Source organism: Callionymus lyra, chromosome 8 (assembly GCF_982586985.1).
Source record: "Callionymus lyra chromosome 8, fCalLyr1.hap1.1, whole genome shotgun sequence".
NCBI lineage: Eukaryota > Metazoa > Chordata > Actinopteri > Syngnathiformes > Callionymidae > Callionymus > Callionymus lyra.
In genome coordinates this window covers 20992699-21007559 of record NC_141825.1, presented here as the reverse complement: position 1 = coordinate 21007559, position 14861 = coordinate 20992699, and the positions used below count along the sequence as shown (strand labels likewise).

The 14861-nt window shown below is 39.0% G+C and overlaps 1 protein-coding gene across 6 annotated transcripts in view; it reads right to left on the bottom strand.

The window, feature by feature from the left end:
* Positions 1-14861, bottom strand: part of fgd4a (FYVE, RhoGEF and PH domain containing 4a) — a 50242-nt gene that overhangs the window by 2330 nt on the left and 33051 nt on the right. For 5 of the 6 annotated variants that reach the window (XM_087797705.1, XM_087797709.1, XM_087797706.1 and 2 more), the window contains 12 exons: positions 11225-11380; positions 10707-10917; positions 6596-6995; positions 3413-3502; positions 3188-3333; positions 2926-3082; positions 1718-1856; positions 1595-1653; positions 1384-1530; positions 1039-1211; positions 187-217; positions 40-120 (listed from right to left, as the gene is read on the bottom strand). In XM_087797705.1, the coding sequence (XP_087653831.1) occupies positions 40-120; positions 187-217; positions 1039-1211; positions 1384-1530; positions 1595-1653; positions 1718-1856; positions 2926-3082; positions 3188-3333; positions 3413-3502; positions 6596-6995; positions 10707-10917; positions 11225-11380 (1790 nt within the window). Of the gene's footprint in view, positions 1-39; positions 121-186; positions 218-1038; positions 1212-1383; positions 1531-1594; positions 1654-1717; positions 1857-2925; positions 3083-3187; positions 3334-3412; positions 3503-6595; positions 6996-8771; positions 8950-10706; positions 10918-11224; positions 11381-14861 lie in introns of those variants that run through there. The other variant, XM_087797711.1, reaches the window with a different exon arrangement.

Below are 14861 nucleotides of genomic sequence, written 5' to 3'. Positions count from 1 at the left end.
CCTCCGGAGATGAACACGTTCAGAGTCTAAACGACTCACCGACACTTCCTCCGCGTCCTTCGCCGCGCCCTTGAAGCTCTCGTTCTTCTGCTGGAAGATGTCGATGGTTTCCTTGAACGCCTGGAGAAGAAGAAGAGAAACATTTAGAAAAGATGACGAGACGAACCAGAGTCTCGCTGATCCGACCTTGATCCAGGCGCCTTTGTCCTGCTCCGAGCTGAAGAACCACAGAAGAAGCAACAGGTTAATATTTGATCGGATTTTCTCAAGAATAAAAAAACCTTATTCATAGTATAAAATATATAATAAATTACTATTATTATTATGTTTTTATACTTTTATACCAAAACAGAAAAAAAGACTCAAAAAAACTATATAAATATACATATTGGAATAAAAACAAATTAAAAATAAACATATTATTTAAAAATAATTTAAATTAAATTTGATAATTAACAGCAGAACATATTTATCACTCAATAGAAATTAAATAATGTTCAAAATTACATCTATGCATTAAAAAATGAACTCTAAATAAATTAGATAATCTCCAGCAGATTGTGTTTATCATTGAATGGAAATTAAAAATGAAAAAATGTTATCCAGAAAATTAAAATGAAAAAAAACAACTAAATATTAATTTGGTAATTAAAACAACAAAACCTTTTTATCACTGAAAAGAAAATGAAATTTGAAAAATTGGGGTATTTTCAAAATGACCTCTAGGGGGCGCATTAGGCCGTACTTTTATTAATGCATGTGGAAATTAAATGTAACTTAATTTGTTTTGAAATTAATCAAAGACGATTACAACAAAAAAGATGTTCTGTATGCATTGACTTCAACTATAGCGCCCCCTTTGTTCTACTAATGATAACAAACATTGTCCACTAGATGTCGCTCCCTGCTCTACGATCTCTGAACCCCTACTTCAATCATAGTTTTTAAACTGAGAGCGCCCCCTGCTGAGCTCTAGAAATAACAAGAGATGTCTTCAAGTGAGTTGCATCATGGGTAAAGCTGCTTCATTGACGGTACCTCGCCTGCAGCTCCAGCATCCGCTCCTTCCCCGACACCTGGAACGTGTGCGGGTAGTCCTCGTTGGTGGTTTCTAGGACCTTCATCCCTTCGATGCCGATCCTGGTCCTCACGGTGTACTTGGGTCCCCCCAGGCTGAACTTGGGGACGCAGTACAGCAGCATGTTGTTGAACTGCAGGAGGAGAGTTGAGTTATTTGCTGAGTCAGCGGGTCGGTCGAGTGGACCAGAGGGACACTTTGGACCAGAAGATAATTAGAAATATAATCTCATCCACAGACGAGACGAGTCATTACGATACTGACGATGTCGCCCGCGGGTCCAATAACTCCCATTCAGAACTCACCAGGAAGAGGTACCGGTCCATGGCCGAGGTGTTCCGGGCCGCCAGCTTCAGGATGTGACCTTCTTTGATGAACTCGTTGGAGGCGTGGACGATGTCCTCCTCCTCGCCCAGCATCTCGTAGATCTCCATCAGCTTCTTCAGGTTTTCCTGAACAACAACAACAAGAGTCAGTGCCTCCTTCCAGGTTCTTCCGGACCCTCGACCCACTTACGGATTTTCTGATGGCGCTGTTGGAGTGAGTCGCTGCCGTGGCGATGATTTCTAGAGATTCTGGAGTAAAGAACAACACGTCAGAGCTCCGGCCCAGAGAAGGAAAAAGGTTTGTGTTTCTTACTCTCAGAGTCTCGTCGGTCGGGGTCGTCCTCAGGAAGCTTCTTCAGGTAATCTTTCAGGAGCATCTCGTAGCGAGGAACTCTCTGAACCGGCTCCAACATGTGGTGCTGCAGCGTCAGAGACCCACAAGCCTCCAGGGTCTGAACACAAAGATCCAGATTTAATCAACTCAGTTTAAATAACCGTCAATGCTAACAGTGGCCTTAACGTCAAATTAGCACGTAATTAGCTAAAATGCTACTTAGATGTTTCGTTAACTGTTCTTGTAGAAACACACCTTTTTTTTTAAACATAAATAGAGACACAAATGAGAAAAAAATCACAGCTATTGCTTATACAAACACAACACAAATACTTGTAAATCAGAGGATGTTAGCATAGCTGTCATGCTACTTCAAGAAGTGGAAAGTCGATTGGTAAAAAATTTAAAAAGAAAGGATACAAGGATGAGATAACTGCGAACAAACACAAGCTATAGTAGATAAGCAGCTAAAGTCACCATACTGTGCTAAAAGCAGAAATGCTAATTAAAGTTTATCTTCATCTGACAGATTTGAAAATCCAGCAAAAACTCAAGGTTAGTGTTTTAAAGAAGCAAAACGTACTAACCTATCAATATATATCTATATATCTATATTTATGAATTTAAATGACTTTAAAGAACTTGTCATGCTAAGATAATGCTAATTGATAAACTTCAACCTAGTAAAGTAAAGTAAAAAAAAACACATAATGACTACCAAAATGCTCTTTGGTGTCTTTTATAGAGACGGCAGTTGCATTCATTTCCATTAGAACTGAACATGTTTTGTAGTTTACAAGAGAAACCTGGAATATTGTGACAGCGCTGGAGATTTCATGACAGTTAACACAGTGCAATTACACTTCTCTAACAATAGAGGGAGCCACACAAGATATGTTCAATCTTCTATAATATATGCTTAAGAACTGATGCAACAAGAGACAATATTTGAATTGCCACTCTCCATGACAAGAACATTTGAGCACTTGAGGCAAATTAAAAATAGTTAGCATGTGCTAACATCGCGACAAGAGACAAAGCTAATGCTATGAAGACTTGAAAAGCAAAGAAACCTCAACAATAACCAAACGACTGAACTGTTGGAATGACTTGAAAGTGCTGATGAAGCTTAGCTTCTGTCGCTCATGAGTTTAATCTGTCATCTGGATCCGTTTATTCCTTCGTACCTGGACCTCCTGGATGATGGCCTTGAATTGAGGCGAGCGGTCGCTCCACTGCTTCAGCAGCTCCATGGCCTTGTCGAAATTCTTCACATACTCGGCGTACATCTTGAGGAAGGGTGTGAGCTTCTGCAGGATGTCTCCGAGCCGAGGCGTGGACTTCCTGCAAGAGCAGGCAAAGACTAGGGTCACGCCGGGGTTTTTTAAAATGTCGTCTCATTTATGTTCTGTCCAGCCTCGTCTTCTTGTGTGACCCTGCAAGACTCACCACTCGCCCATGCGTTTCTCCAAGTCCGGCAGCAGGAACTGGCTGTGGAACGTGTTGATGGACGATATGTTGGAGAAGATGTTCTTCACCACCTCCACAGGGAACGTTCCTTTATTGGCCTCCTCCATCAGCTTGCTGCAGAAGACCTACGACAGAGAGATGGTTTACTTTCTTTGGAGTTCTCGACATCGTCCCAACAAGAAAGACGTTTAAACATCCGCGCACCTGATCCAACAGGTTCAGTCGGGCGACGTAGGCTTTCTCCGTCTGCAAGAGCTCGCTGGCGATCTTGAACAGCTTCTCTTCGTTTGTCTCCTGGAGTGAGAGGTTGGATGAAGGTCAAAGATGACTACAGTACAGTAAACTGTCTTGCAAGAAAAAAATACTGAAATCCGCAACACAAATAAATGTATAACCGTCATTATTTAAGTATTGTTCTTTTAAATCAATATATTCAGACCAACTCTGATAAATAAATAACCCTACCATTTAAGGATTAAAATAACATGTAATATATGTAAGTGTATCATTGGTATTTATTCATTTTCACGTTTGTTTCCAGGCCTCCGGGTCACCTTGACCCAGAGGTAACACAAGGGATACCACAGACACGTTTGTTTTCGGCCTCCGGGTCACCTTGACCCAGAGGTAACAAAAGGGATACCACAGACACGTTTGTTTTCGGGCCTGCGGGTCACCTTGACCCAGAGATAAAACAAGGGATACCACAGAAACGTTTGTTTTCGGGCCTGCGGGTCACCTTGACCCAGAGGTAACAAAAGGGATACCACAGACATGTTTGTTTTCGGGCCTGCGGGTCACCTTGACCCAGAGATAAAACAAGGGATACCACACACACACGTTTGTTTTTGGGCCTGCGGGTCACCTTGACCCAGAGATAAAACAAGGGATACCACACACACACGTTTGTTTCTGGGCCTGCGGGTCACCTTGACCCAAAGGTAAGACAAGGGATACCACAGAAACGTTTGTTTTCGGTCCTGCGGGTCACCTTGACCCAGAGATAAAACAAGGGATACCACACACACACACGTTTGTTTCTGGGCCTGCGGGTCACCTTGACCCAAAGGTAAGACAAGGGATACCACAGAAACGTTTGTTTTCGGTCCTGCGGGTCACCTTGACCCAGGGATAAAACAAGGGATACCACACACACGCGTTTGTTTTCAGGCCCGCTGGTCACCTTGACCCAGAGGTAACAAAAGGGATACCACAGACACGTTTTTTTAGGGCCTGCGGGTCACCTTGACCCAGAGATAAAACAAGGGATACCACACACACGTTTGTTTTCGGCCTCTGGGTCACCTTGACCCAGAGGTAACACAAGGGAAACCACAGCCACGTTTGTTTTTGGGCCTGCGGGTCACCTTGACCCAGAGATAAAACAAGGGATACCACACACACGCGTTTGTTTTCGGGCCTGCGGGTCACCTTGACCCAGAGGTAACACAAGGGATACCACAAACACATAAAATGTTCTCGTTTGACAATCATTTTCTCTAATTCACACTGACCCATGAATGATAAATGTCGACAACATTAAATGAGATGAAATTAAAAGTAACGAAAGAGACGTGAGATTCGTTTGCTTCTTATTATTAGTGTTTTTAGCTGCAGTCAAAAGTAAATCAGTAGAACCTTCATGAAAAAAAAAAGGCTTTTGTGTTGCCTGGCAACAACACTACGCAAACAGTCACACAGGAAGATTCTTGAACTTCAGCAAAAGTCGATATTCACAGCGTAAACTTCAATGTGTGGTTCGTTAAGTCAGTAAGCTGCCATTGACCACATGCTTTACCGATGAGATAAGAACTCAAGTTCATCTTTCAGCTTCAAGCTGTTTATCGGACGCAATACAACAAGAGGAAGTGAACATTAAAAACAGGTGATGTAACGTGGCTCCTGTTTGTTTCTGCACTTACAGCAGTTACTGGTCATGTGGAGATGCACAAACACACAATCCTGCGAGAGCTTCTGAAAACACTAACTCAGCTGCTTCTGCCTTCAACATCTGCGCCGAGGATTAGAGTTCAACCTCAAGAGAGGATTTTAACCCTCAAGCTAAAATACAAGCATTAATGCTACCCTGAAGCTGAAATCAATCATTATATGTGCTAAATTCCAACACCAGAACGGTTCCTACGTATGTTTGTTTTCTCAGTTTTAGTTGTAAACACGTACAAAGCAGACAAGCTAACACGTTTATTTATACACAATGCTTAAGCTCAAGGGCAAACGAGTGTAAAAGGACAACAGCTCCTGTAGCTCAGATGCTAACATATGAAACACAGTTACATTTAAGAGCATAACCTATTCTATTGTAAGGGTTATATAATATAAAGCAAAAATATATAATAGCAAATAAAGGACTTGAATTATTTTGCTTTTTTTTCTTGTTAACACTAATAAACGTTAACCATGCTAACAAAGATGCAAGGCTAGCATATCCACTAGCATTGTGTAATGTCAAGAATCTGGTGCTACAATACGTAGCACGATACAGGGGCAACTATACGATGTATTGCGATACTGCAGGAACGAGGATATATTTGTATATAAGTCCTTGACCACATGACTCTTGAAGAAGTCCTGACTGCTTTAACATGTTTTGAAACCAAAATATGTACAAACATCAGCATTTTAAAGCAGCTAAAGTCGACTGTATCCTCTCATCCTCAGTTTCGCTGGTTTCACTGCTTCTTTAGTTGCGAAATGACTGCTGCCATCTAGTAGCCGGATGTTTCAGTACAACACAAAATATGAAAAAAAAATGCTGCACATTTTTGGCATGCTAATAACATTAAATCAAATGACTTAATTTAATCAATACACACTTGATTTAAATATTAACCATAACAGAATTATGATTAGAATAAAATATTATTTCGAATAAAAAGCATTAATATTGTTTTTATTTTTAATTGATAGCGCTGTCAAATTACGATAAGGTATCGTGAACAAATATGATTATTCAAGTGCATCGATATTTTATTATATCTATATTAACCACCTGACATAAATACTGACCCATATGGTTTCCAGCTGATCCAGCTACTTTTTAATGATTTAATAAATAGTAAGTAAGTAAGTCATTTTTATTTGTATAGCGCTTTTCTAGACCAGGGTCACAAAGCGCTTAAACAATCAAAACAATATTCAATAAAGTATATACTTTAAAGGTCAAGATAAAACTGATAACACAACAGGAGTTCCAGAAAATCAAGGAAAAGCCTGAACAAATAAAAACGTCTTAAGATGTTTCTTAAAGGAGTCAGTAGATCCATCAAACACAGAGAGAGAGGAAGATCGTTCCAAAGCAAATAAATGTTGCATCAGTGAATCCCAACACAGCTAAAAACAACCACAAGTACAATAAAAAAAACGTACCTTCCGCTCTGTGCTTCCTTCATCACTCCTGTGCTCACTGTCCTCCCTGTGGTTTCCCTGCTCACTCTTCTCTGTGTGATCCTCACTGTCGTCTACGCCGGCGTCTACCGCGTTTCCGTTCAACAACACCGCAGAGTCCACCGTCTCCTCCACCTTCTCCTCCACCTTCTCCACCACCGCCTCCTTCCTCTCCTCCTGCACGTCGGGCTCCATCTTCGCTATATCGCCGTTAGGCGTCGGCGCGAGTCCATCTCGACTTCTAGCCGGCGTCGAGCAGAGCTCGGACGCCGAGTGGTTCCTGCCGGCCTCCCTGGCGGTGTTGTGGTGAGCCGGGCTGCTGTTGGCCGACTTGCTGATGTGCTTGAGCGGCGAGGAGTCCCTCTTGTTGTTGTCCACGTTGCTGCAAAGACAGACTGAGAATCAGACCAGAGGGGAGCAGAAGCTGGTGGTGGTTCGGCCCGGAACGCCGATCTGTGGAGATATGACTTAGAGCTTTTTGCACGCGGGTGTGAGAGTTAAAAATAAAACCACGGGGATGAACTAACTTCCATCTGTCTTATGATGAAAGGTGGCGAGAGAGAGAGAGAGTGTGTTTGTGTGCGAGGATGTGAATAAACAGCTTTAGCAAACCATGCCCTAATTCTCCACACGTGGACTCTCCTTCAACAAGTTAAATAAATACATGACATAAAAATAAAGGTCACCAGCGATTGTTTAAACGTCCGTATTCATTGCGGATTAACACACACGTGTTGTAATCACTCACTCGCTCTACATCCTGCTGTCTCTGACCAGCTGCTTCCTGTTGTGGGACCCTCACAGTCCCCCAGCAGTGGCTACTGTAAATCAATATTGTGAACTGAAATTAGGACGTAAGCTGCTCAACTTGTCTGGGGCCGACAGAAAAACATGCTGCTGCTTTTCGCAGATGCATTGAAACATTCAACATTTCTGTCCAGTAGAAACAGGAAGTGTGTATTAATAGAGGAAGAAGCTATTGAAACACTTCTTATCTACTTGTTGTGTTGAAACATGACACACTGTCCTGAGATGATGAGATCAATGAATACCTTTGTTTGTTTTGCATCAAAACTATTAAAAATACTTTTGCAATAAATATAAATTGTTGTTTATATATATATATAAATGCCAAAAGTAGAATTAGAAACTTTATCCACGTCTTTAACCAATAAAATAAAATGTATTTATAAAATTATCAAAAGCTTCAAGTTTTAATTAAAAACACTTAACAATTCCTGACAATAATTACCAAAAGAAAGTTAAGAAATATATACTAAATTCTCAATTTGTACTAATTCAAGACATTTATTTTTGAAGGCTTTTCCCTAATTTTCCGAGACTCCTGTGTTGTTCTCAGTGTTGTCTTGACCTTTTCAGTATATATTTTATTGAGTTTTGTTTTGATTTTTTAGGCGCTTTGTGACCCTGGTCTGAAAAAGCGCTCTATAAATATAAATTACTTATTTTCTTCATTGTGGTTGAAAAAGCCTTTGCTTTAAATAAAAAGTCAAAGTGGTATTACATTGAAATGAGTTTATAAATTTGAATAAAACAAGCTCAAATTACACCTGAAATATTTTCGTTTTATAATTTAAGTACATTTTAATGTGAACTACATAAAGTAATTCACATTTAAATGGCTTCCACTTTAATTAAGTAATCAATAAAAAGTTCTGACCACATTAAAACATGTACTACATTTTATTTATTTAAAAAAAAGGATATGTAGTGTAAATAAAATAAACTTCTAAAACTCAAATAATCCATTCAACAGTTAAAAGAAAGCAAATGAATGCTTGAGATAAATACCTATGTATTGACAACAATGTCTTGATGGAACATGTTCTCGTGCCTCTAAAGTGTCACTGCTTCACCAACAAGCTCAGTTCCTGGTGCGGGATAAGTTCATTAACAGCTCATTCTCAGATACCTGACCCACCATGAACTCTCTGCAGAAGAATCCTAGACGACATATTCTTCATGGTTTCTGCCGAGTATTCAAGACACATCCTCAGAAGGAACCTTCACTAACTAGGCCACCATTGAGGGAGGATCAACACTTCCACAACAAGATTAGCTTCAGCATTTAAACGTGACAGAAAAGACAAACACAAACAAGTCAAAGACCATCATTGCGGTTAATCAAAGCTCGTACCTGCTTTTTCTTGGTTTCATTCCTCCACACTGACCTTTCTCCCACAGCTGAATGAGGATCCGTGTTTCCCCTCGACTGTACAAATCTCCTTTCATCCCCTCGCTAACGCCTGGACTCTGAAACACTGGCTAATCTCCTCCTGTGCCGTCTGCAGCCTCCGTCTGAACCCTTTCACACTCAGTCGGGCTAACCCCCGACACTTCTGCTTTCTCCTACGGAAACGACAATGTTTCCAGTTTCGCCAGACTGGCAGCGTCACCGAAATTTGTCACATCAATGAGTCATTTTTGTGTCGACAATCGACGATTTCTACAGATGCCCAAGAGTGATGTCACGGTTGACGTACTATCTCCAATAATGTATCATGAAACTTTCACTTGGTCAGGCTTCTCCTTACATCACTGATCTGATCCAGCCTTACACCCCAGCTCGGGCTCTGAGGTCTGTGGATCAGAATCTACTGATGATTCCACGCACACGGTTCAGGACCAGAGGAGAGAAATCTTTTCAGGCTGTTGCTCCTAAGCTTTGAAACAATCTTCCTCTCTCTTTGCGCTTGATGGATCTACTGACTCCTTTAAGAAACATCTTAAGACGTTTCTATTTGTTCAGGCTTTTCCTTGATTTTCTGGAACTCCTGTGTTGTTCTCAGTATTATCTTGATCTTTAAAGTATATACTTTTTTTTTTTTTTTAGTATTGTTTTGATTGTTAAAGCGCTTTGTGACCCTGGTCTGGAAAAGCGCTATATAAATAAATATTACTTACTTACTTACTTACTTTGAAAGGCCACTAGATGTCACTCTATGGTTTAAAAAGGTTCTTTCATTGAATAAATAGATTAGAGCCAAAGTTAATAAAGCAGAGAGTGCCATCTAGTGGCCTTTCAAAATGAAGACACTGTATCATGATACATGTGACCTCATCAATACAACCCATCATGACTCTATCAATTAATTAAGAAAACCCTGTATCTAACCGAGTGGATAAAACACCTTTTACTATTCACATAAACAATTGAGCTTTGTCACGACCAAAAGAACAAGAATTGTTTTGGTAAAAAAAGAATTGAACCAAAGATTTCATTGTTTTCAAGTGACATTTATGAGTTGTTCTGAGCGGAGCTATGTGCACGAGAACCCGCCATTAGAACGACAATTCAACGATCCTAACTTGAGAAAAAAAGTTCAATCCTCTGTTATTTGAAATAATGTTTCGCTTTCTTTCTTATTCTGACAACAGCTAAATAAACAAGAACTGCAAACACCATTTTTTTAATTGAAATGTTCCTTTATAAGCCCTGAATGTTTTTTATTTTGAAATATTGAATTAAATAATTTCTATATTAAAAGATTGATTTTGTTTTTATTTGAAAATTGAATTCAATGATTATTATATTAAACGATTTGATTTGTTCCTATTTTCTGTTTAACTTAATTTTTAAAAATCTAGTATTTTCAAAATGATGGATATTCTAATAGCAATAATAATAGTAATAATAATAAAAAAAAAAAGGTTTAATTTGTAACCTTTTAAAATCAATATAGAAATGTTGGTATATTGGTGTCATCTTACGAGACTCATCCAATCGAGCACTGATCGCTGAAATCCTTGGATGCTTCGATGGATTGACTTGTCAGCACTTCTTCGTAGTATAAATAAGTGGCTTAAAGTTATAGCTCAGTACTCTTTTTTTGTCTGGTGACCATTTTTATATTGAATTAAAAAACATATTTGATTTAGAAAATTTCTTTTTTAATTATTTCAATTAAAATATCAAACCTTATGTGTAAAAAAAAAAAAAATTTCAATATATAAATTAATTAAATTATTCCAAAAATGCATTTTTCTGGATTGACTGTTATCACACTTAAAAAGTGATAACTAATCACTAGTTCATTCATGCGTATCAAAAATCAATAAATAATGAAAGTACCTGTTTTCCTCAAAGCGACTGATCAGGTCAGAGACTTTGGAGTGTTTCGGAGAAACTTTTGTTTTCTCCACGTTTGCCTGCGCCTTCCCTCCTCCACTTCCTCCTCTGCTTCCTTCTTCCATGGCTTTCTTAAGTGGGGCTCTCTGGCGGGGGCCGAGGGGAGACTGCAGGTCCGTCACCGGGCTCTGGAGGTGAGGTGGCTTTGGAGGCACTGAAGTGCGAGATTAAACACATAATAATGTTCCATAAAAATACCGTCAAATGGTTGAATACGGACATGAAATCCAACTTGAGTTAAAAACTCTTTCATAGCGTAGGAATTTGAGCCTCGACTTCGATTTACAGTTGGATTATAAATGAGGCTTTGTCTCGGGTCTTATCAGTGTTTACAGGAACAAAGCTCAAGGGTCACAGTTCATCATCTGTTCTTTCAACACTAGATCACTCAACCTCCCTCTATATTTATGCGATGTGTCGGTTGAGTTGAATGCCGGAGCAGATCCGTCCCGAGAGCTCACCTTTAGGTTTGGAGGGCAAGCGCGCTCTGCTCCCAGGACCTGTTCCATTGACCTCCGGCCTGCTCTTGATGGCCGTCCCAGCGCTCGCTCTTCTCAAACACGCCTGCACAATCGGGGAACCGTTCTGCTTGCACAACGGGGGGCTGCGGCCAAGCGCTGGAGGACACAGAAACATAAAGTTCAGAGGAAGTGAAAGCAGCATTAGAAAGGTCCTGACTTTGTTTTTTTTTTTAAAAGGAACATTTAGAGAAAGTTTAAAATAGACACATAATCACAAACTGCATGAACAGTTAGCTACACAAAAATGTTTCCCCAAAATTAAAGATTAGAAATAAGAAACATTATTCAACATATAATCAACCCTTTTAATTAGAGTTTCAATCGAATCATTTTCTATCTCAAAGCGACAATACGCATGTTTTCAAAGGTTGTTTCCCACTTGTCACAAAGTGTAACGGCAATTTTGGCAAAAAATGATTACTGCATTTGTTGTTTTATTGTTATTGTTAAATATGGAAATGTACTACAAGTGTGTCTGCAATATCATTTTAACACCAAACCAAAATAAAAGAACAAGCAAAATGTTGACTTTAATTCACATATATTTGCTACTAAAATCCATTTTCTTCTGGTCTATTTAAATTGAACATATCTAGCGTTCACTTAACATGAAAAACATGTTTAGTGAACGTGCGCAGACGAACAGAATACAATTTTGTCAAAAATACAAATGCAAGTAAATCAATATAGTGTGTATAAAAATAGAAAATAAAATTATAATTTGTTTTTTTCAGCTCTAAGACAGTACTAAGTCTATTATGTTATTGTGTCACATAAACATACATACATTGCACATTTATTCATAGATGTTTTCTTTTAAAGCAGACTTCCTATTAATTATTGAAGAACATTAACATCTTAAGACATTTTTATTTATTCAGGCTTTTCCTTGATTTTCTGGAACTCCTGTGTTGTTCTCAGTTTTATCTTGATCTTTAAAGTATGTACTTTTATGAGTATTGTTTTGATTGTTTAAGCGCTTTGTGACCCTGGTCTGGAAAAGCGCTATATAAATAAATATTACTTACTTACTTACTTACTTACACATTTCAATTTTAAAGAGAAATGAAATAAATACTTTAACTCACTGTTACTCATTGTAAAAAGTGATTGCCTCACTTTTTTTTTGGCAATGTTCCGCAAATTCTTTCTGGAGAAGTTGGGATGTATAAATGTGGCAATATGATGGTTATATAATCTGTGCTACTAGGGTGTAGCAAATTCAGTCAAGTAAAAATCTAAAAATTCCTATTTTATTTTGTTCCAAGAGATCTCAGCTAATTTGAGGATCAACACCAGTGGAGGTTGAGCAGGTCACAGATGGTACAGCGTGAGTGTTTATATACAGCGTACAGACTGATTCAATGGAGCGACGCACCAGACTGGCAGTGTTTACAGAAGCCTTTATGTACCTCTCTGTGACCTCACACACACATACACACACACATATATATCCAGAAGAGGCATATGCCCTAATAAAGGACTAAACCATCAGGGGACCACAGAACAGGCTCATTATTTTGGCAAGCTATTAGTCCAGTTTGACCATATTAGGATTTTGTTTAATGGTTTTGGGGTTTATAGACTGTCAGTGATGTATGGTTTGAGTACAGGAATCGATACAGCTGCAGTACAGAAGCCTATTCTTGGAACTAGTGTTGCTTTTAACTGTCAGCAGCTCTTTTCCAAGAGTGAAAGCAGCAATATTCTCAATTGCAGTGGCATAAAACCTTAGTGTAGGTCATTTTAAAGAATAATATTTAGGTATGTAACACCCAAAAACTTACATAAGTCTATGAACACTCAACAGCTAGTACTTCTCTGTAGGGTCGGCAACTGAAAGTGGAAGCAACAGAAGCATAAATAAGGGCTTAGAATATAATTACTGATTGTTTTTTTTAAATCCTGAAATAATTTATACATTACAGGGTAGTTCAGCTTGTTGCATGCTTTCTTGACTTATAGAAATAAAGTTGTGTTGATAAATATTGATAAGGCAATATTTTAACCTCCAAAAAGATATCTCCCATCTCTAGTGTACATCAACAAAATCCCCTCTACTACTGAGAGCAGATGTTTGGACCATTTTAAAGCATTGCGGCTCTTAAAACAGGGAGTGCAAGAGAGAAAGAAAATCAATTTTCAAAATTGCTGCTGTGAAATATAGCAAGGCCACCACATACCTAAGGTCTGGTGTCTTGGAACGCACCACAAAGACGCAGTTAAGTATAAAATACCACATGGTGATAACATACCATATCGTGACCCAAGTATCATGATGTGTTTTGTATCCTGAGGTTCTTATCCTACTTTGAACACCACCTTTTTTTTACCCTTTCATCAACCCGGGTATCATAAAATTCCAACAGGCACAATCACAACTCATCATATATATAATAATAATAATAATAATAATCTCTATTTATATAGCGCCTTTCTAGACCAGACTACAGTATATAAAATCAGGTATTTTATATACTGTATTGTAGTCTTTATACAAGTTGTAATTGCCAATTCAGTTACTGGGTGTTGAAACTAAAATTGAAATACCACTAAGAGCCAAAAGTATTTATGTACCAACTCTGAACCAGCATTTTGGGGGAAAGAAAATACCACAAAAAGCCATTTTTTTCTCCTATTCCACGGCCTGGTCGTAATTAAAGACATCACGAGCGACTGGAAATGGTCTCACGCTGTGTCTGGGAGAGCTGGCTTTCTAAACAAAGACCCAGAATTACCAATCAAATCTGCAGGCGACCCTCAGGAATGTGGCCCTTGCTCTCTCCCAGAGGCCACAAGAGAATGTCTGGTGTCGACGTATGGACCGTTTTGGTACATAACCAGAATAATCACGGTCTACATGTGGTCCTCGAGGGTTGAAGAATGTTGGGGTAAAGTTCTCTCATATTAGTTCTTTTAAAATCCTATTAAGAGCCTGTGGAAAAACTGTAGTGAAACAATTCACACATTCTTGCACTACGTTTGAAAGAAGTTATTCCCGTCTCTTAGTTGCATTGTTAATGAAATACAAGCAGTTACAGTAACACAGGATCAACTTCCTGTCCAAGTAGCTCAATCTCCAGGCAACAGCACCTTCTGGCATCTTCTCATTAAAACCGGTTTGGCACATGTGACAGTTGGAGCTTTAAATTGGTACCACAAGATATTCTCCGCCTCCATCTGTGTGACAGTTGAAGTGCCTGGTTCCAACAATGACTTAGGTTCCTGACGGAGAAAGCCTAGGATAAGACAGATCCTGAGGTTCCTTTTAATAAGGAGATGCTGATCTGATCCTTCTCTTTTACCTCGCCGTGGAAACTTGCCTACCTCGCTGTGGATTCAGCCTTTCATGACTGACATCAAACAAACACCCCCGATTCTGAGCTTTGCAATTTAATTTTTTTTTCATGCAGATGCACTTTGTTTAAGTTAATAAACACAACAAGAAGTAACTTGTTTTATATCTTTGACAGTGTGTATGAATGGTTGTGTATAGGGCAGTAGCGACACACACTCATTTCAAGATACGATATGACATGATATACTCAGCTCACGGAATGATTTACTACGATATATT